Source organism: Malus sylvestris, chromosome 10 (genome assembly GCF_916048215.2).
Source record: "Malus sylvestris chromosome 10, drMalSylv7.2, whole genome shotgun sequence".
Taxonomy (NCBI): Eukaryota; Viridiplantae; Streptophyta; class Magnoliopsida; order Rosales; family Rosaceae; genus Malus; species Malus sylvestris.
In genome coordinates, this window is record NC_062269.1 from 12,281,365 (window position 1) to 12,303,209 (window position 21,845).

The following is a 21,845-nucleotide window of genomic DNA, read 5'->3' on the forward strand; positions in this document are numbered from 1 at the left end:
ACTACAAACATCCATCCACTACACCCATTACATCCACTCATTACCAAACATGCATCCACTACACCCATTACATCCACTCATTACCAAACACTCACCCACTACACCCATTACATCAACTCATTACCCAAACACTCACCCACTACACCCATTACATCCACTCATTACTAAACAGCCATCCACTACACCCATTACATCCACTCATTACCAAACACTCACCCACTACACCTATTACATCCACTCATTACCAAACACTCACCCACTACACCCATTACATCCACTCATTAACAAACATTCACCCACTACACCCATTACATCCATTCATTACCAAACATTCACCCACTACACCCATTACATCCACTCATTACCATAACATACACCACTACCACCTTAATTAGATGGTGGTCCTCTCCCTAGCCTATAAATACATCCACCCTTCACCATAACAAGGGAGAAAAAATCCATCCAAAACACACACACATCATCTACACAATTCTCCACTCTTTGCCGCATTCAATACAACCTTCATCCAAACACATCCATTCATCTTCACATCCATTCCTTCATACAAACAAACCTTCAAACACTTACCAACACCTTTTGCCATAGCAAAGGAAGGGAAGGAAAGTGCTTGGACGTGCTTGCTGTCCAACTTGGATCGTTGGAGCGTTTAGGTGTTTTCTTTCTTTTGTTTCCAATGTTTAAATTCATTTTGTTTTGTTTTGTTGTGAATATGAGTGGCTAAACCCCTCTTGGCTAGGGGTGATTTCAAAGCTATGATTATGTGTGCAATATAATTTGATAAATTCCAGTTATGAACTCTTGAATCGTGAATACAATTGGCTTAACTATTTGATTGATAACTTATTTGTATTTGTTAATTAAGGGTCGACACTTAATTGGCATGCATAAATCTGTTGCTAGAATATAAGAAAGTTTCATATAATCGTTACAAACTTATATTCATAAGTAGTGGAGGTCGCTTATAAACGATCGCGTTAAGTTCAATTCCTAGCATAAGTGACATGATGTCATAGTTGCAAGTGCTTTGTCAATGCTTATGATTTTCATTAAACGTAATGATCTTTGATTGTATCTCTATTATGATGTCATGTAGGGAACTTTTGAAGAATGTTTTAGGTTGTCGAATGATGTCATCCAATCCAATAAAACAAGGAAAATCTGAGAGTTAACTAGTGATGTCACGGTTAATTTGGAGCATTGTCATTCATAATTCAATGAAGTAGTAACTGGAAATCAAGTTATTTGCATACATGTCATGTGTGGAGAAAAAACCTCTAGCTATCCCATCCATCATCTTATTTCTCAAATTTGTTTTACAATCTGTCTGGTTTTTCATACTTGTTTGTTTGTTTCAACTTCGTCCAAAACTCAATCCCCCTTTACTTTAGTGTGTCTAATTAGTTAGAATCTGTTTTAATTTGTGTTTTTAAGAGTTTTGATTCAAGTAATAGTCAATTTTCGTCCAAAGTCATTCCTAGTGTCTAGTTTAAGTTTATTTGGTTGTTTTAAGCTGTTTTGAGTACTGTAAGTTTGCTTTGAGTCTTGTGAGTATTGTTAAGTGTTTTTAAGTTTAGTTTTATGTTTTTGAGTCAGTTTAGAGGTTATTAGCAAGCCCTCCTAATCCCCGGTCCAGAGCGATCCCTACTTATACTTGTACTACAATTGTCAAAAGAGGGTTAAATTTGTGTGTTAAGATAATTTTCGCATCAATGCTGCCGAATAATTTTTTGAGTACTGGACGTACTTTTGATCACCTGGTTGGTAATAATAGAGGGTGAACTTTAAGTGAAGGGATGAAGGTTGGAGTTTGAAGCCATAGGGCCTCGCTCTTTTGGGCATATGGGCCTTCGCCCTCCACATAACATTCCAGCCCATTATATTGGGCTTGCCGTTTTTTTTTTTTTTGGCTTGCTATCTTCTTTCTTTATTTATGATTACCCTCTGGTGGGGTTATACAAATGTCTCCAAAAGATAAGAAAAATAAATCACATCATTAAAAAAAAAGAAACTGTTGGGACCTGGCAACACCGAGACTTCTCCCTTCACATCAACCTCAGCAGTCCATCTGTAGAGGAAACCTTCAAGTAGAGGCAGGTTTGGACTAGTGGATCCCTCTCTTCTGTTTTTCTTTTTCTTTTGGTAGATGGCAGACAAAAGGAATAATAATAGACTTATTATTGAGAAAGCTTATCTTCTTCTTTGTTGCTTTTCCTCTTCCGCTTGTTGGTTGTAAAGGTCAGTATAATCCAGTTGTAAAAGGTCAATATTCCTTTCTCTAAAGTGATAGCTGCTTGGACAACCTTTCCGACACCACCTATTTGCTTTTCTCGTAGCTTTCTCAAAAAATAGGAACATGTATGATGAAAGTGTGGGCATCTTCTTTGGTGGTTGACAAAAGCAAAAGTAGCTTCAAGTGGTTGGACGACAGCATGAGCTTCATCGCAAGGTCCATGAGCTCCATGGAAACAATCTGACCAACAACAACCAAGCTATTAACTAACTCACCAACAAAACGTACCTCTTTCTGTGTAATAAGAGTGTATGCAGTGTCATCTTTATCACCACCACGACCTGTTCTACCAATTCGATGGACATGCATGTCCATGTCTTTTGCAATATCAAAGTTCACAACTGACTTAATTGACTTAATGTCACGACCACGGGCAGCAACATCAGTTGCACCAAGAACATGGTAAATGCCATATTTAAATTTTTGCAAAATATCCATCTGAGATGCCTGGTTCTTGTCACCATGTAGAGCTGTGACTTTAAAACCTTTCTGAGTAAGTTGTGCCTCGATCTCATCCACTGCAGCTTTTTTCGAAACTACCCTTCCTCCAGCTGAATAGCAGCTTGAGGCGGTTGGACTTGTGAGGGTTTAGGGTAGCTGGAATTACCCTTACTTTCCCAAACGACCCTTCCTCCAGCTGAATTATTACCAGTACCGTCATTAACTCTCGAGTCGTGCTTCTACACCGACTTCCCATGCCTCTGCGAGGCACTGCCAGTAGGAGTAGCTTTGGAGCTTCGCGCAACCGAGCAGCTCCGGTCAGTAGAGGAGTCGAATAGCTCAACGGCGAGGTCGTCGAGGCTAATCTTCGGGAATCCCGAGCCTCTGACCTTGTTGACGAACCTCCCTCTGTTGGGAATCGGATTATCATTGTAATCGTCAGTCGCCGACGTCCGCTTCGGCGACGCGCGAGAGAAACAACTCAGGTTGTGAGAGCGCTGTGAGACGACTTCCAATTAAACATAGCCGAGTCTTCCGACGGAGTCTTGGACGCTCCGATCGACGTCCACTTCGTCGTTGATTTGAACATCGAGGTCGCCATTCGAGGTAACTGAGAAAGTGGTAAGAACAGAGAGGGACGGAAGAGCACAGGTGTTGGAATCAGATCAGTTGTGATTTTATCAGCTTTGCCGATCAACGAGACAGAGCGAAGAACTCGATTCGGTAATTGCAATTTGGATGTTGCTTTTGTCTCTGTCGTTTTCTTTTTCTTCAAAACAGAGAGATGGACTTTTCTGGGTATTTAGAGAGAGAATCTTAGGATTTTTAGATAGAGAGTGGTGTTCTTGGTTTTTGTGATTTTTTTGTACGAGGATAGCAGAGTGAGAGATATAGGATTTGGTTTCCTGGGTTTTTTTTTTTTTTTTTTGTAGATTCACGGTGGATGAGATGAAAAATTGAGAAAGAATTGACATAGCTTTTTGTGTCGATTCCCACAGACGGTGCCAAATGTTTATGCACAAAACTGGAAGGGTCTTGGAACAACGTAAATCCGACCGTGAATCATGCAAGAAAGTAAAGAACACAAGATGTATCGTGGTTCACCCCAATGTTTGGGCTACGTCCACATAGATATTGATATTGTTTCACTCTGAATGATGAATATACAAGAAGGCTAGAGGCAATGTGTTATACTATTTTCTGTGTGCTATCTTCCCATGGCCTAAACCTTGACCTCCTCTAATGAGGAGAGTGAGGAGTCCTTTTATAGAACAAGTGCTTCTCACTTATTACATATTTGCCCATTTATTTATTACATAATTACACTTGAGTCCCTCGAGTATTTATACGAGGTCTAAATACGGAGGCCTTAAGTATGGTACAAACAAGGGTCATGTGAACTCAATGACCCTAGTGTGGCTCCGCTACCAGCCCCTGCAGACCCTAACTACTGTCAATTTTAATTTTTTTTAAAAAAAAAAATCTTTTAAAGGTTGGTTTATAGGTTGATAAATTCCAACAACTTGACATACTGTAATTAACTTGCAGAACAATTAATATGTCTATGTTTGTATCCTCAATTACTATCAGTTTAAAACACACAAAAATATTCCCTTCAAATCTAGATCACCTCTTGCCCTAAACCCTAAATCCTAAATATCACCTTCCAAAGTTTTTCTTGGAATGAATACCACTTTTTGAAGGAAATTTCTTTAATACCATGTAGCATTGAAAGATATAAAAAAATGAATTACCGAGATTGATAATGAAATTTGGAAAGAAAAAAAAAAGAAAGATTGATTATGAAAAATCTACAAATTGTAGAAACCAAATTTAACATCTAAGAACACTAGTAGAATGAAACCACACCCATTTTTAAAACTACGTCGCTTGTTTAAAAGAGAGCTGCATCTGAAATATCTTATGTCCAGGCCTGAAGTTTTCTATTTCTCAACTTTCCAAAGCGGACTGTTGTATGTCCTATTCAATTAAAGAATGTAAAAATGTTAATAAAATTGACATAGTTTATACTATAGTAAACGACCATAATCTTGCATTTCTTATTCGATTGCATGATGTATTATATTGATAGATTGTCAGATTGAAAGAATAATTCGTTCAAGTTTTTGTAAAACTATATTTCCCACCGTCCAAACAAGTTGTCCCAATTTTGTTTTTTACTCCGCCAGTCCTTTCTGAAATGTGGACCGCCCTTGATATAAATAATAAAATACGCAAAAATATAAAATAAATTTAACTAAAAGATAAACTACCACATGACATGATATTATTTGTTTCTTTATTAAAGGGAGACAATTAGTGGCGAGCTATAGTTATTTAGCTTGTTTGGCTTTGAAAGAGGCTATTTGGGAATTTCACCTTATCAGTAGCCACGGTTAAATAGATTCATAGCTTACAAAGTATCAAACCGAAGATCTCCTGTTTTTTCTTTAGCTGCTGTTTGCACTTTTCTACTAAACCAATTGTCTTGGTTCATGACATGATATATTTGGGTGGAGAATTGGGTTGATCCTTTGGCTTGTATGAAACAATTTGTATACGTACTTCCTATGTTCCCTTCCCTCTCCCAATATTATATTTTTAGAGTTGTCAGACGATTATATTTTTTAGTTGGCTAAATAACAATTGATTATAAGAATAATTAGAGAAAGACTTTTGTCAGCCATTGACGGAAGTAGGTCTCTCAGCCCATCAACGTATAAATTTTGAATGGTTTCACCTACTCAAAACTCACATAAGGTGCATCCTACTACCAAAATTCTGGTTTTTGTCACATATTCGTTCTTCCACGCAAAAAGAATAAAGAAGTTTGTATATGAAAAAGTATGCTGATGACTTCGTATTGTTTCAAATCCCTATTCTTATCAAACACAAGAAAAACAAAAATTTTCCTACTTGAACAAAAAATCTTGGTAGTTTTGCCGTCCACTTTGCGTCGGTGGGCAGTAGTCGCTTGCACAACTCAAATAGTTAATGTGAACATTTAAACTTCCAAATGTGATAAACCAATTTGGTCTAAAATATCATCTACAAATGTGTGTTAGGCAATTAGTCAATATAGTATATTTTCACTTTGCACCAAAGTCAGATCACTCCACATAGAACTAGTTTAGTTTATAATTGACATAACATGACATGCACACATCACTTATCACAGTATGCATAAAAATAGTACAAAAATGGAATCTCCCTGACATTTTCCTTGCTTGTATAAAGAAAAAATGATCATCTTGAGAGAAAAAAAAAATCACATTTAATGGCAAAGATGGTGTGCGTCTTTTTTCTTTTAAATCATTTTCAATTGTCCTCAACTTACCAAATACTACCAAATTCCATGAATTTGGAAAGTCATCAACTACTTCCCTTGATCTCTAATGAGGATTTGGATCCCATCCGGATCCAAATTGTAGGGATCTTAAAGATCTTCACATCTTAACTGTTCATCGTATATCGTGCTGTTAGAAATTATTTTAAATTTTTTATTTAAAATTAAATACAAATAGTACCTGATAAAAACTGACCACATAATGTTTGATGAACGATTAAAATATGAATATCTCGAATTCTCACAAAGAGGATCCAGAGAGAATCCCCGTTGCTCCACTGAGACGTTGGAAAAAGTTGCCACCAGATAAAACTGAGCCGAAAGCAAAAATACGTTGAGGCTTTTAACGAGGCTTCTTTTGACTTTTTCTTATTTCATTCAAGTATTTGGGTCACTCAGAGAATAGTGAGACTGTAAAGTGATACACAAATACAGCCCAATGTGGCTTGGCTTCCATTAAAAAACTAAAATGAAGGACAAAAAGATGGTGTTCAAATAGAATATTGTTATATAAAATTCAATGAGGATAAAGGCAATGCCATGAGCACTTGCACATCAACCTTGTAAAATAATTCAATAGGAATACTAAACAAATCTGGCAGATGGAAGACGTTATTGGAAGTATGCATTGGTTGCACGAGAGAATTTCTCGTATGTTAAGCCAGTTGGCCAGACACCCAAATTCAATGCATTTTACCCGTAAAACGTAACTACATAGAACGTAATGCCAAACGAAGTATCAATGATTAATAAATGTATAGAAACATGAAGCAATAACGGCAATTGACATCATAACATTGAACAATCTATTTACAGTGCTAGTCAAGACCCGAAAATTTGTATTAAAACTCCTAAATAACGAAAAAAAGTTCCGGTAAGTCATCCTGAAAGTTGGGTACTAAATAGATCTAAATACTTCCACATGAACAAATCAGATCACTACACAAAGAGAACAGAGATTCTTTGATACAGTTTCGACATTCAAATTTACCAGCAAGGTGCCCAGTAATTTCTAATCGGTTTAGCTGGGGGTGAGATGTTGCTTTTGAGGCTGGTTCACAAATCCTGCATCTTCAAGAACGCGAAATACAGTAACTTTCAGCACAATGTCCTTCATCTTGAGAAATTCAAAGACACAAACATCCCCCTCTCCCAGATTGTTATCCATCGTAAACTCATACCATCCCTGGCTTAATTTTGCTCTACCTCCTCTATAAAGGCATCGGACTGACCATTGTCTACCATCAGCGGACTGAAGTTTGATGAATCCTGAAACCCCATTTAAATTCTTTTCGGCAAAGCAGGATGGCAAATACTGCATGAGCAAAAAGTAACATTAAGCCAAGATGTAACAATCTGAAATCAACAAGCAGAAGCAGTGTATCACATCATTATTGAAGACTCACCATTATACAACCTCTATATAGGTAGGATGGTCGAAGGACGACCCTGCAGAAAGGATTATCTGGCTCAAATGTTTTGGCTGCATTGATAGCCCTTTCTCTTTCTTCAGCTGTCACGGTTCTCTTCCTTGCAGATGCACTTTCATAGAACCGAAAGCGGATTTCCACTTCTTTTTCTTGTTGAGAAGAAGACTCCTGCACATCTGCACTCTTATAGAATTAATAATGAGGTTTGCAATTCCCATTAACGATATGACAAACAGTATGAGTTCAGAGATCTTACCAGGATTAACCTTCCGCTTTTTTCTCATAGTCTTCTTTATGCTTTGTGTATCTTCACCTGGACTACGCAATTTGACTTCATCCACTGTCTTTTTAAGCTCTGTTACATTAAATTGAAGACCATTATCTCGAGTAGATTCATTACCTGCTTGTAGATCATCACCCTTCGACAGATGCAGGTTCCCAGCATCACTCCTGCTCATGCAATTCTTCGGTTTGGAACCATTAAACAAATTCTGCAGCAATGGAGTACAATTTTTCCCAGGAATCAGTTTATTTGCAGAGTCACCAAAGCGCTTGTCTCTCAAAGAATCGGTAACAATGGATGTAGGGGAGGAATCCAAGATTTCAACAGAGTCATCATCTTCCATTTCTTCAAAAACTTGATACCGGTAAATAGAACCTCCAGTACTACTGAGAGCATTAGGTTGATAGTTAATCTCAGCAGTTTTCAAATTAAATATATGGACGGTGAAAGACGAATGCCCTTCATATCTGAATGTTAAAAAGTAGCCAACACGGATTGAATAATGTTCAATGAACTCTAGCCAACCACCGTGAAACCAAAACTTGTTATCAACCTTCTTTATTCCCACATGCCAAACACGACCATCAGGAACAGTGAGCTTAGCAATGGTAGATAGATCGTTTCTGAATTTCTGGACAAAACTTTCCGGGATCCTCTACAATTACAAAATCAAGCAAGGGTTTTAGCTAGAATAAAACACCCACCATGCAAAGTTTCAGGTCCATGAAAGTGATTCTTAAACCAATCAGATATATGAACAAAACTTACTTTATTTGTATGAAACAAATCTCATGTTGTTTCAGAGGCCTCCCAAAGGAATGAAGCAAGTAAACCACATATTTTTTCGGAGACAAAAGCGACCAGAAAATAAAAGCAGAGGCGACTATTAAGAAGCAGATCACTTTTTGATATGAGCCTAAACAATCAGACTGGAGAGACTAGAAATGGAGAAAGATCAAAGCTATTACCACCATTCGGGAAATGAATTATAAATGTAAAATCCGATTACAACATCTTTATTTGCTGAGAATTCATAAATTTAAAGTTGCTAATGCACCGTTGCAACTTTTACCGATAGTAGAGCACTACAACTCTATTTTTGTTTCTTCAACGAACAGCAGAGATTAAAAAAAATAGCGGAAATCTCAAGCGATTTTCGGTCCTACCTAAAGTATAGTCCAAATAACTTTTATCTAGTTAAACAATTATACGTGCAACGGTGCAAGACTCCCTCTACCTCGACGAAAATTCCTACCAGGAATACACAATCTATTATATATCATCCATTGGTGCCAGAAGATTTTCAAACTTTGAATAACATTCCATCTCCCTAAACGGAGCCAAACCGATATCAAATCTCATGTTTTCATTCCAGTAAGACATCAAGTTAGCAGCCATACTGTGCTGGCTTTTGATTATCTTCCTAACATTAGGAATCTCATGAACGAAATTTAAAAATTAAAAAATAAAAATAAAAATCATAGAAGTCAAATTTCGTTTTGAAAAATCGAATTAACCATTGACAATGTAACCAAACAAGTCTATCGGATTTCTATTAGAACACCCTTTGACGAAAAATTGAAGAAAATATCTTAACAACCTGGAATTACCATACAACCAAACCAAAGTTTCAACCTTTATGTTTTTACCCACCCACCAAAATAACACACACACAAGACTGGGAATTTGAAGGGTTTTTTCCTGTCTTAAATGGGTCTGCAAAATCCTCCAGAAACAGAAGAAAAAATACACAATTTTGTATCTGGATTCCACACCCCCAGTTTTCTCAGTACACCAAACAAAGCAAGATTAAAATAATCCAAACATTAATCACTAATCAGCAGTTCAGCACAGAATTAAGAACAAAAACCCACAATTAAAAAGCTAAATATAAAGAGAGTAAGAGATTGTACCAGCTGCTTGGCTTGGAGAGTAGAGGACACAATCAGCTTGTGAAAATAAGGGGTCATCATTTTCATTTTTATTTATTTAATTTTTTTTTTTTTTTGGGGGTGGTTTTGTAGGTTTTGGTCAGGAGAAAAGCATTGAAATTGTGTAGATTTTGCAGGGTGAGAGCGACTGACTGAGGAGCGAGGGAAGGCTGTTGTGTGAATCTGTGTCCTTTGTTTTCAGATCTGAGTTTTAACCCCTCCACAGAACCTACAGGCCTACACAAAAACACTTCTCCAAAAACAGGTCTTGCGAGTCAAACTCTCGTTTACCAACAAAAAAACACAAAAATAAAAACAAATATACGTATCTAATCTACTCTGCTCTGCTACTTGACCAAAAAGTTGAACGAGTCCAAGCTGGGTCCATGTCCTTCGCCTGCCTCAATCCATTTGTGTACGGGTCGGGTTCCTCACAGCAAATTGAGTCTAACCCAACTCATAAACTCGTTTCGACAAAAAAAAAACTATCATAAACTCGTCAACTTTCTTTTGTTTTTTTTTTTGGTAAACTTCCTTGTTTCCTCTTTTGTGAATGGAATGCTCCAGCTAATTAGTACACAATCACATTCCCAAATAAATTCACATTTTACGATGTTGTAAATGAGATTGGTCACACGATCCAATACCTTGTTAAGCTTCTGACAAATAGACATTGTGGGACCATGATTTTTCAAGGCCAGGGTAAGTGAATCAGAATACAACTTAGAAGTTCGGTTATGACTCGTCAGTTTCGAGTGGAGTTGGATCAAACAGAGTAATGGTGCCACCATCATTCTGTTACGTGGCAATAGGCAAAGTCAGAACGACTTCGTCAAGAATGACCATACTTGTTCCGCAAGATAAAATGATATGATCCAACATGGAGTTAGCTAGATCCTCTACATATCTTAGGGTTCCTACAATCTAGAAATTAGCATGCGCTGCAAGTAATCACACTCCAAAGAGGACGTGACATCTACTTCTAGATATCCCTTAGGATTGTCCAGACTTAGTACGAGGGTTCTACCCTAAAAAAGTTTGTCCCTCTCCCGGTTGGTATAAATACAACTTTCAAGGGTTCATCTCTAGTAACGCAACCCTAACCCACTAATTCTCTTGCCTACTACTTGAGTCTTATATTTGCATACTAACTTGACTATCGGAGAGCCTTTGGCCGTCACACACCCCATCCCGGTCTTAGGCTTGTTCACAATTGTTTTCTATTTTACAGGTTACCTGGATTTATGACTCCACCACTCACGGAGGTGCACGAATTTGATTCCAATAGACATCGACATCGACTTCGTGCAGAGATCGACGAGGATGTCTTGGGATCGAATCAGCTTGACTTCAATCGTCTAATGTTTTGTTGATGAGTGAAGAAAAAATCGGGGGCACAATATTCTTGGTGGTAACTTCTTGGATCGTTTGATCTATTAAAGTCGCATAGTGCTTCGAATTGCCCAACGAGAGCTCCCACGCATGTCTACTAACGTGTGGCATAGCGAGTTGATGTGAGCTTGACAAGATTTGAAAATGTCGCAACTAAGGTCAATTATGTGGACCTACAATAGATTGCGGTACTTCCTAATAGTAAAGACATAACCATTTGGGAGCACCTTGTGCAAGTTTGATATGTAACCAGCGTCATCAATACTAATGAGGCAAACATAATTTCGAGGATCAAAGGTTTTGATCTAGGGCTGGGCTGGGCCCAATTTTGAAGGGGCCAGACTAAACTCGGGTTTAAAAGAAACGAGCCGGTTTGGGGCGCGTACAACAAATTCTAATACATGAACCGAACCTAACCCGACCTGTTTGAAATATGCTGGTTCGGGCCGGGTCCAAGGGTAATTTTTTTTGTTTTTATTCTCTTCTTCTTTAGCTCTCTTTAATCTCGATCGTTCGAGGAGATGTCGGATCATGGCAACAAGAATGCAAGCCTTCTAATTCTCTTATTCTTCTTCAAGTATCTCGTTCCCATTTAACCCTTTCAATCCCTACACAAAGATTAGGAATTCTTCCCCAATCTCAAACCTTCAATCCAACATTTTGACGTTCCAATATAGCAACACTGCAATAACACCTATATTTACTATTTGTACCATACTTGACCAATCCTGAAACTACTGAGCACCGGTCAACGTTATACCGTCAAGGACCCAGAAGAGCTTTCCTTCAACCAGGAGGCTAATCATAATGCGACGCGTGTCGACATCAGAAGCCAATCACAGCGCGACACGTGTCAACATCAGAAGCCAATCACAACACGACACGTGTCAATGTTAGAACAAAACTAGAAACTCTCTTCTATAAATAGGGATCACTCTCCCACAATAATCTCTAATGTCATTTTGTACTAAACTATTCACTAAAACTCACAAAATGAGAGCTTGAACCTATGTATTTGTGTAAACCCTTCACAATTAATTAGAACTCCCCTACTCCGTGGACGTAGCCAATCTGGGTGAACCACGTATATCTTGTGTTTGCTTCTCTGTCTCTATTCATTTACATACTTATCCTCACTAGTGACCGAAGCAACCAAGCGAAGGTCACAAAACCTGACACTTTCTGTTGTACCAAAGTCCTCACTGATTTTTTGCATCAACATTTAGGGCCGTCTGTGGGAACGACACTTATTCCCACTCTCTTCAGCTTTGTCAAGCTGGTTTCCACCGCTTGTACACTCTCTTTTGGCCAAGCATCTCTCTCCGACATGGGGAGCGAAAGAAGCCATAGCACACATAATGACACCCCCCTTGGACCTAGTATGAAGCAACGAAAGCAGGAAGGAAATAGAGTTACTCTTCAAGCTAAAGTCGACGAGCTAGAGGTTCAGAACAACAAGATAACGATGAAGAATGAGGTCCTCCAGGAACAATATGAAAAACTTTTCGAGATGCTTCATGAGGCTAGGCGTGCTCAAACACACAAGCTCGTCGCCCCTGTTGAGGTCAACAATCATCTGAATGCCCCCCAACACGGAGGGTCACTGATATCCAACATGGACATCCCTGATAGGGATCGAGCTACACATCAATGTGATAATCAACATGAGACTTCTCTCAACCCAGCTGCTTCAACTCGAAGCAGAAGAAGTAGAGGAAAGCACCTCCTCACAGAGGGAGTGAAAGGATCAAAAGCCGTCTATCGCGATTGTCGAGACTTCCTAAAGCAACGTCGAGAGAATCTCATCGACATAAGCTCGAAGATCAATGACCCAAGAGTTTTTGAAAGACCGGGTCCTCTTCCACGACCTAGGCCAGCAGCCAATCTAGGGAATGGGCAACAGATCCCAGAAGAACATGAAGGTACAGGGGACTCGGAAATATTTCGACATACTCACTCTAGGAGTCAGTGTGGCGAGTCCAAGGAAAAATCACGCTATCTTGATCAAACTTTCCTACTTCCAAGAGGCGATGGGGACTTACGGAAGAAAACTTCAGTGGTGCACGACTCCACTCAGGACCCCCTTGTCCTACAGCTCCTGGAGGAAGTAAACAAGTTGAAGGCTGAACGTCAAGCCGAGATACCTGACTGGAACCAACCCAGGCCTGGCCCCCTCACAAGAAGGATCCTCAAGACCCCCTCCAAGCGAAGACAAAGCATAAGCTTGACTTACAACTCTATACTGGAAGGGAAGACCCGATTGAACACCTTAACCTCTTTGAGTCCACCATGGTATACCGGAGACACACCGACGAAGAACGATGCATTATCTTCCCCTCCATCCTCTCTGGCGGAGCTTTAAACTGATATTGCTGTCTTCCACCTGAGACAGTAGACTCATTTGAAGAGTTGAGGAAGCTGTTTGTCTCTCAACACATCTTCCAGACCGATCGCTTGCATTCCGTAGATGACTTGTACACTATTCGCCAGAAGCCGGACGAGTCATTACGAAAGTATGCTGGCCGCTTCAGCCATAAGTATTCTCGCTGCGCTAAGGCAGATGACAAGACCGCCCTCAAGGCCTTCACGGCAGGCTTACGTGACTGTTTCTTCAAGTACATGATCAATGCCAACACTTGGAAGACTTACTCTGAGGTGATGGCATAAGCTTACAACCATGCATCCGCCGAAGCAAGGACATATCAAGGGAAATCCCCTACAGTCACCCCTTATCAGCAAGTAGGGAATGGAGGCCAGATCTAACCGAATGAGAAGACCTCAACCTTCCAAACGGTAGCAGCACACCCCCTGCCTCATTTAATGCTTCGCCAAGTCAGCAGACATATCAATCCCAGGGCAAAAAGAAAGATTTCCATCCTCACCAATCTCATTTTAATAAAAAGAATAAGGGGCATTATCGCGATAACTCAGGATATCGTCACAATAACGCCCGTCCCCAGGCAGTCAATGCAGTGGGCCAATCACGTGTCAAGACAGGCCTTACCCCGAGGTATGAGACATACACACCTTTGAACGCTACATGCGCGACCATCTACCCCAGTATAGCTCACCTGATACCAAAGCCAAAGCCAAGACAACCAGATTACAAGTCCACGAAGAACACGGGCATGTTTTGTTGCTACCACGAGTATAATGGCCATGATGGCGAGAAGTGCATCATCCTCCGTGATCATATTGAAGCTTTAGCACATGAAGGAAAAATTGATCAGTTCCTCCTTCACCCTCCAAGGGATAACCGTAACTAACGCCAGATGAATGTGATATATTCCATAAGCGGCGGCACATCCATGTCTGAATCTTCCAATAGGGCCATGAAAAACAGTGAACGAACTTTGAGACCTGGCCATCAAGTGTTTCACGTGGAAGACATCAGGGGAGGCAAGTATCAAAAGCCTAACTGGGATCCAATATGTTTCTACCCTGAGGAAGAAAGAGGTATCATCTACCCTCACAACGACCCGCTATCGTGGAGGCTCACATAGCAAATTTTGATGTGAAACGAATCCTGATAGACACAGGTGCTTCAGTCAATATCATGTTTGCTGAAGCTTTCAAGGCACTTAATATAGCTGAACACTTGCTCGATCGCTCGATTTCTCCTCTGATAAGCTTCTCTGGCGATATCGTACAACCTTTAGGGAGTATACATTTACCCCTCACCATTGGTACAGGCCCCTACACAGCTACTATTACCTTCCTAGTGGTCAATTGCCCGACGGCATACAATGTCATCTTTAGGCGCACAGGCATCAATGATCTCAAGGCCATGGTATCTACACATATGTTATTGATGAAGTTTCCAACCCCTTTCAGCAATGGATACATGAGGAGAGATCAACTTAGTGCTCGATCATGTTACAACACTTTAGTTAAGCAACAACACCTACCTGTCCCCAAGGAGACCCTCTCTATACATAACCAGGTAGTAAAGACCAGTCCAGATGAAGCCAACTCGGATCTTCATGATGGCAACAGTCAACCCGACGACCCTCGAGATGACTCATTCACCCAGCAAGCACAACCCGCTGAAGAGTTAGAGAATGTCTCTATCTCCAAAGACCATCCAGATCGCATGGTGAAGATTGGCACCACTTTGTCACCACCCATTCGGTTGTCGATGATCTCCTTTTTGCAAGAGAACGCCGAGGTCTTCGCTTGGTTATATAAAGATATGCCGGGCATCTCATCCGATATCATCTGTCACCACTTGAGTATTGATCCCAAGACCAAACCAGTAAAACAGAAGCGAAGATCTTATGATGTTGAACGATATGAGGCAATGAAAGTAAAAGTTGAAAAACTTAAGGACATAGGCTTCGTCCGTGAAGTCAATTACCCAACATGGGTAGCAAATGTTGTCCTTGTTAAGAAAAATCCGACCAAGGAAAGTCTCCTGCTTCAAAAGGTCTTGTGGAGAATGTGTGTCAACTACACCGACCTAAACAAAGGATGCCCGAAGGATAGTTTCCCCCTTCCTCTCATTGATAGACTTATAAACTCTACGGCAGGGTGTGAGCTCTTGAGCTTCATGGACGCTTATTCAGGATACAACCAAATCCTCATGAACCCCTCAAACCAAGAACACTCAGCCTTCACTACTGACAGTGGACTATATTGCTACAAAGTCATGCCCTTCGGTCTAAAGAATGCAGGGGCAACTTATCAGAGGCTAGTTAATTCAATGTTTACCGAACAAATCGGGAAGAGCATGGAAGTTTATGTTGACGATATGTTAGTCAAGAGCAAACATGCCGACCAGCATATCACCAACCTATATGAAACCTTCACCATTCTGAAGAGGTATTGAATGAGGTTGAACCCCAACAAATGTGCCTTTGGCGTGGGCTCTGGCAAATTCTTAGGCTTCATGATTAGCCAATGAGGCATTAAAGCTAACCCCGAAAAGATCAAAGCAATCCTCGACATGAAAGAGCCAGTAACTTCAAAAGACATCCAAAGCCTTACTGGCAAGGTGGCAGCCTTAACCAGATTCATCTCTAAGGCCACAGACAGATGTGCTCATTTCTTCAAAACACTCAAGGGAAATAAGAAGTACATTACATGGACGGAGGAATGTGCCAAGGCATTCAGGAACCTCAAAGAGTACATGAGTAAAGCCCCTCTGCTCTCCAAACCAGAAGTTGGTGACACTCTCATTATCTATCTATCGATTTCGGCTTCAGCAGTCAGTTCTGTTCTTATTCGAAAGGACAGTGGTGTCGAACGGCCCGTCTACTACGCTAGCAAGGCCTTACAACATGTCGAGACACGATACTCCAACATTGAGAAATTAGCTCTAGCATTGGTCATGTCTGCTCGAAAACTTTGCCCTTAATTCCAAGCACACGCCATCATCGTGCTTACCAATCACCTTCTTCGACAGATACTCCAGAGTCCTGACACGTCTGGGCGAATGATCAAATGGTCGATAGCATTGGGTGAGTTTGACATTGCCTACCAACCAAAACCAGCCGAAAAGGGTCAAGCAGTAGCAGATTTCATCGCCGACTTCACATATCCTGTTGACATTGGTTCTACACCTGAAGCAGTAGCTTCATTACCATCGGAAGCTCAGAAGATAGAATCAACAACCCCAGCATGGAGTCTGTATGTTGATGGCTCATCCAACCAACAAGGCTACGGAGCAGGATTAGTCCTCACTACCCCTGAAATTGTGGCGATAGAATACGCTCTTCATTTAAAATTCAAGGCATCAAACAACGAAGCCGAATATGAAACCCTTCTAGCAGGCTTACGTTTGGCCAAACACCTTGGGGTTAAACAAATTGATATCTTCAGTGACTCCCAATTAGTGGTCAACCAAGTCACGAACAACTTTGATGCTAAGGATAGCTCAATGGCAGCATATCTTGCGCAAACACGACTTTTGCTCAAGCACTTCCACTACCAGATCACCTAAGTTCCTCGAGCGGCAAACAGTCATGCAGACGCTTTGGCTTGCCTCGCCTCGGCAGTGGAAGACAAGATTGGGAGAAAAATTCATGTCGAATTGTTGGCAGCACCAAGCACCATGGTCGCGGAAGTGTGCAATTTACAACAAGGAGATAGTTGGATCACCCCAATTTATAAATTCCTTGCTCATGGCACCCTCCCAAATGACAAAGTCCAAGCTAAGCAGATTCGATACAAGTATGCCCGCTACCTGATCATTAATGACTAACTCTACAAGCGCGGTTTTACCCTGCCATACCTAAGATGCCTTACACCTGTGGAGGCGGAAATTGTCATTCGGGAAATACATGAAAGAGTCTGTAGAGATCATGCTGGGTCTCGATCCCTAGCACACAAGACTTTTCGCCAAGGATACCATTGGCCAACACTCCACCAAGATGCCATCAGAATATCTCGCTCATGTGATAAGTGTCAGCGCTACGCAACTATCCCTCACTTCCCTCCCGAGCTGCTCACTCCTATGATCAGCCCTTGGCCCTTCGCCCAATGGGGACTTGATTTGATCGGCCCAATGCCTGCAGGGAAGGGCAAGGTCCGCTATGCAATCGTTGCAGTTGACTACTTCATAAAGTGGGCTGAAGTAGAACCCTTGGCAACCATTACTGAGGCAAAAATAGAAGACTTCGTATGGAAGAACATCCTCTGCAGATTCGGCATTCCTAATGCGATAGTCACGGACAATGGGCGGCAGTTCGACAACAAGATGTTCAGGATGTTCTCCTCTAAGTTCAACATCAACTTATGTTTTGCCTCTCCAGCCCATCCCCAGTCTAATGGACAAGTCGAGGCCGTTAACAAAATAATCAAGCGCACTCTGAAAACTAGCTTGGACAAAGCTAAAGGTTGTTGGCCAGAATTCGTACCCCAAGTTTTTTGGTCATACCACACTTCATATCGGACTTCCACAGGAGAAACTCCATTCTCACTTGCTTTTGGTACAGAAGCAGTTGTCCCGGTTGAGCTTGAGCAAGCAACATATCGAATCCAGAATTACATGCAGAGTGAGAATGACAAACAACTCACCCTCAACCTGGATCTAGTCGAGGAACACAGAAATCAGGCTCACCTGAGGAATGTCGCATACAAGCAACGCATCTCCAACTACTACGACTCAAGGGTTAAACCTCGCTCTTTCAAAGTGGGAGACTGAGTACTGAAGAAAAGATTACTCTGTGATAGAGTCCCGAGTGAAGGAACACTCAGTCCTAACTGGGACGGACCGTTCAAGGTCGTCGGCATCAGTCGCCCTGGCTCCTACAAGCTCAGAAGCTCCGACGGTAAGACCCTTGGCCATCCATGGAATGCTGACCACTTGAAGTACTATTACAAATAGACTCACATTGTACAAGTGTTAAGTTACAGCCGTTCGGCATCCTATGTAACAAATACCATTTGGTATGAATTCAATAAAGAGGTGATTTAGCCAACTTGGCCCTAAACTCTTTTACATTCTGAGCAATGAAACACTCAAGTGTTGAAGCTTCAACACAAACGTTTCCAATACAAAATAAAATCTAAGTATGTGTCAACAAGACTATACAAAGGATCTATGCAAACATAGGCAAACATTCATCAATGATAGGGCAAACACTTGAAACTTGATAATGCAAACACTTGAAACTTGATAATACAAACACTTGCTTGATAATGCAAACACTCATAAACATGCAAAACAAAAAAAAACTCTCAGGCTTATAACATGGCACATGCCATACAAACAACAAACTAGTGCAGGTAGAGTACATGCAGAAAGTGAAAGCACTTCTAGTCATCCTCATCTGAGGTTGAACCCCTAATCATATCACTCTGAGTCTTACCGCCATTTTCTGCATCTCCAAACTCATCATCACCCTGATGACTCTGCTTATCAGCACTAGCCTCATCGCCAGACTCATCTGCACTGCTAGAATAAACTGCAAGGTCGAAGGTTTCACCTTTTCGATGATGCTCATCTATTTCTTCACTGTATTTTCGAAGAACACTTCCATCATCATAACGATCAAGGACAGCCATCCACTTCCTTTTTTCAAAGTGAACTTCCCGGGTACAGCGAGGTCTAAGGACATGGAGAAAGGCCTGGGAACCCAAGAACTCCTTCACAGCAGCTTCCTTCTCAGTCGGGATACTACGTTTCAGCTCAGAAACCTCAACCAAGGCACTATCCAACTCCCCTTTAACCTTGGAAACCTCGAGCATAGTTGTCTCCAACTGTTTCTTAATTGCCTCCAACTGTACATTGAGTCTCAAGTTCTCACCATTTCGCCTCTTCAAACTCTCAAAATGTTGATCCTTGACTTAGATGGCCTCAGCCAAAGCTTTGCTCGTCTTCCTGGCATCATTCACAAGCTGCTTATTCTCTTTCAATTTCATCTTGCACCGCTCAGCCTCTCGCAGTCTGTCGTGATACTCAGCCATGACCTGCATGACAAGACGATCATCGCTACCAAAATAATGCTAATAAAGAAGAGAAAACAAGGAAATGACAAAGTAACACTCACATATGAAGACAGCTTCAACATCCGGTCGTAATCCGATTCATCTTTAGCTAAGGGCTTTCCGAGCTCATCAAAAGTGAATCGACGCCTTGCCAGGCAATTGTTGATATACCCAAAGTCCTTTGGCTGCATGACAACCTTCAAATCCTTCCAAGGGACACTGTCAACCTCTTCCTTATCTTTACCCTCGCTGCTAGAACTAGGATCACCTTTTTGCCCAATGTGCTCCCTGACTGGAAGAAAGATAGGATTGATAGTAGGAAGAGGAGGCAGCAATCGCCTATCTTTCCTGGCAACTATGGCAGCAGCACATCCAATGGCCTCATCTTCAGCTTTCTTCAAGGCAGCAACCTTGAAGACTTCTTCTCGAGACTTAGTTTTAATGATTGGTCTCACTCGGTGCTTGCAAGCTTCCTTGTGAAACAGGATGTCTTCTGAATGAACTAACATGGGCATTCTCCTTTTCTTGGTGCTAGTCTCCACTTTCTTGCCCACCTTCTCCACTGAACAAGGAAACTCAAAGTAAGGAATACCACATTATATATCTATATATATATATAAAAAAGGAGGGAAGAACAAGGATCAAGTGAAGGATACAACTTACTCGCTCGTCTCTGGCACTCGGAAACTAAGGGCTGGAAACCCTACTTTCGAAACAAGGGTCGTAGCTTACCCAAGTGTCTATCTTCTTTGGGCACCCTCAGCACTTTCTCTACATCAGCTAGCTTCTGTCCGGAGAGTTTGATGGTGCCTCGTGTCACTGCATGAAGAAAAATCTTAGAAGCAAGAGAAAATCACAACAATAGCAAATAATAAGAAAATGGATACATTACAACCTACAGTTTGGAAGTGAGTAGGAACACGTCGCTCAGGCGTGACACCCTTAGCATGCTCCCAATCATTATAAAGAAAGCACCAATGTTTCTTCCATGTGCAGTACGCCTTTCTCTTATCAAAGACAACACGCTCTCTCTCACTCCGACATGCACATTCAGCATAACCAGTACATGCTTTCACCGGGCGCATCTTATAACAGTAGCGCCATTGATGGAAGGAAGGCTCACCTAATCCACACTCCATCCAAATAATATAAAACCCGATCAAGGTATCCCAGAAACCAGGGTTGAGTTGCCCAGGTGCATAACCAATAAAAGACAACATCCATTGCAACCACGGATGCAAACGTAAATTTACCCCCAAGGTCCCTAATGTCTGGGTATAGAACATAACATGACCCTTGGGCGGCTCAGAAGGCAATTCTTCATAACGCACCAAACGTATTCCTACACTACGGGGGATACTACATGATCGCCTTAGGGCCTCAAGCTGCTTTTCGCTATCTAACAAGTTATTTTCTAAATGGTCCACTGTGAACTCAGAGCGAAATATGGGTATGGCGTCATAAACAACCCTCTCACCCACTAGCATGGAGTAAGAACCAATATTGGCTAAGGTTTGACAATTGTGAGGATTATCTAACGTTTCTTTCGTACAAGACTCTAACAAATGCCATGAAGACCCTGACATTGCAGGCTTAAACCTAGAGCTAGAGCTAGATGAGCCCTCATCACTAAGACTTCCAGACTCCGACACCTTTCCATACCACATTCACTATTCTGTCAACAGCAAGAGTATCCCATATCATCAGGGTTGATCATACTCTAGATTTGATGGACTTGTTTTGACCCTCAAATTCTTGAGTCGACTCACTAAGGCGTCGTGAACTGCACGTGCCGATTCACCACTCTTGAATCAAATCCTTAAAGATCAAGCCACCAACAGTCCTTGAAGATATCACAAGCCCGATTCAAGATCAAGTGTTCACCACCCTGAATCAAATCCAATTCAAGAATAAACCTGTGGAAAGTTACTTCTTCAAAAGAAAAAGTATCTCATATCATCTCTTCTCATTGTTCTTCCCTTTATCCTTCATGCTGCCTGCAAGATAGGGAGAATGAGAACAATCAGCCAGAACTCGAAATCACATATCTGATCTGGGACTGATTGCTTGGAGCTCTAATTGCTTACCTTATCTGTCACCTCTTTCGGCAGATCTCCTAGCTCGGCGACTTGGGGGACTCCTACTACATGGTTTGTATCGCGTTTGACCAAGCCTAAAACTACAAGTAAGCTTCAAGTGAAAATGATACATTACCTTATGCATCTCCACCGGTTAAAGACACCACCCCTGAATGGAGGAAGCGTACTTCCAGAGAAGATGC

General features: G+C 41.1%; 1 protein-coding gene and 1 pseudogene across 2 annotated transcripts; both read right to left on the reverse strand.

The window, feature by feature from the left end:
* Nucleotides 1–6,872: 6,872 nt before the first annotated feature.
* On the reverse strand, nucleotides 6,873–10,052 carry LOC126587783 (B3 domain-containing transcription factor VRN1-like). Of its 2 annotated transcripts, XM_050252853.1 has the most exons (5): nucleotides 9,725–10,052; nucleotides 7,929–8,466; nucleotides 7,785–7,841; nucleotides 7,505–7,704; nucleotides 6,873–7,413 (listed from the first exon to the last, which is right to left on the reverse strand). In XM_050252853.1, exons 1-5 carry the CDS (start codon nucleotides 9,788–9,790, stop codon nucleotides 7,120–7,122), a joined length of 1,155 nt encoding a protein of 384 aa, XP_050108810.1. In that variant the 5' UTR covers nucleotides 9,791–10,052; the 3' UTR covers nucleotides 6,873–7,119. The 2 variants fall into 2 exon arrangements, with proteins under 2 accessions (XP_050108810.1, XP_050108809.1); XM_050252852.1 differs by having other exon boundaries at nucleotides 7,785–8,466.
* An 8,683-nt stretch (nucleotides 10,053–18,735) lies between these two features.
* On the reverse strand, nucleotides 18,736–21,051 carry LOC126587784 (uncharacterized; annotated as a pseudogene).
* Nucleotides 21,052–21,845: the final 794 nt, after the last annotated feature.

Coding starts and splice junctions, on each gene's coding strand:
- LOC126587783 (XM_050252852.1), bottom strand. CDS start 9,790: ATGAAAATGATGACCCCTTATTTTCACAAGCTGATTGTGTCCTCTACT. Junction 7,705..7,784: donor AAAGCGGAAGGTTAATCCTG/GTAAGATCTCTG, acceptor ATAAGAGTGCAG/ATGTGCAGGAGTCTTCTTCT. Junction 7,414..7,504: donor TATATAGAGGTTGTATAATG/GTGAGTCTTCAA, acceptor TTGCTCATGCAG/TATTTGCCATCCTGCTTTGC.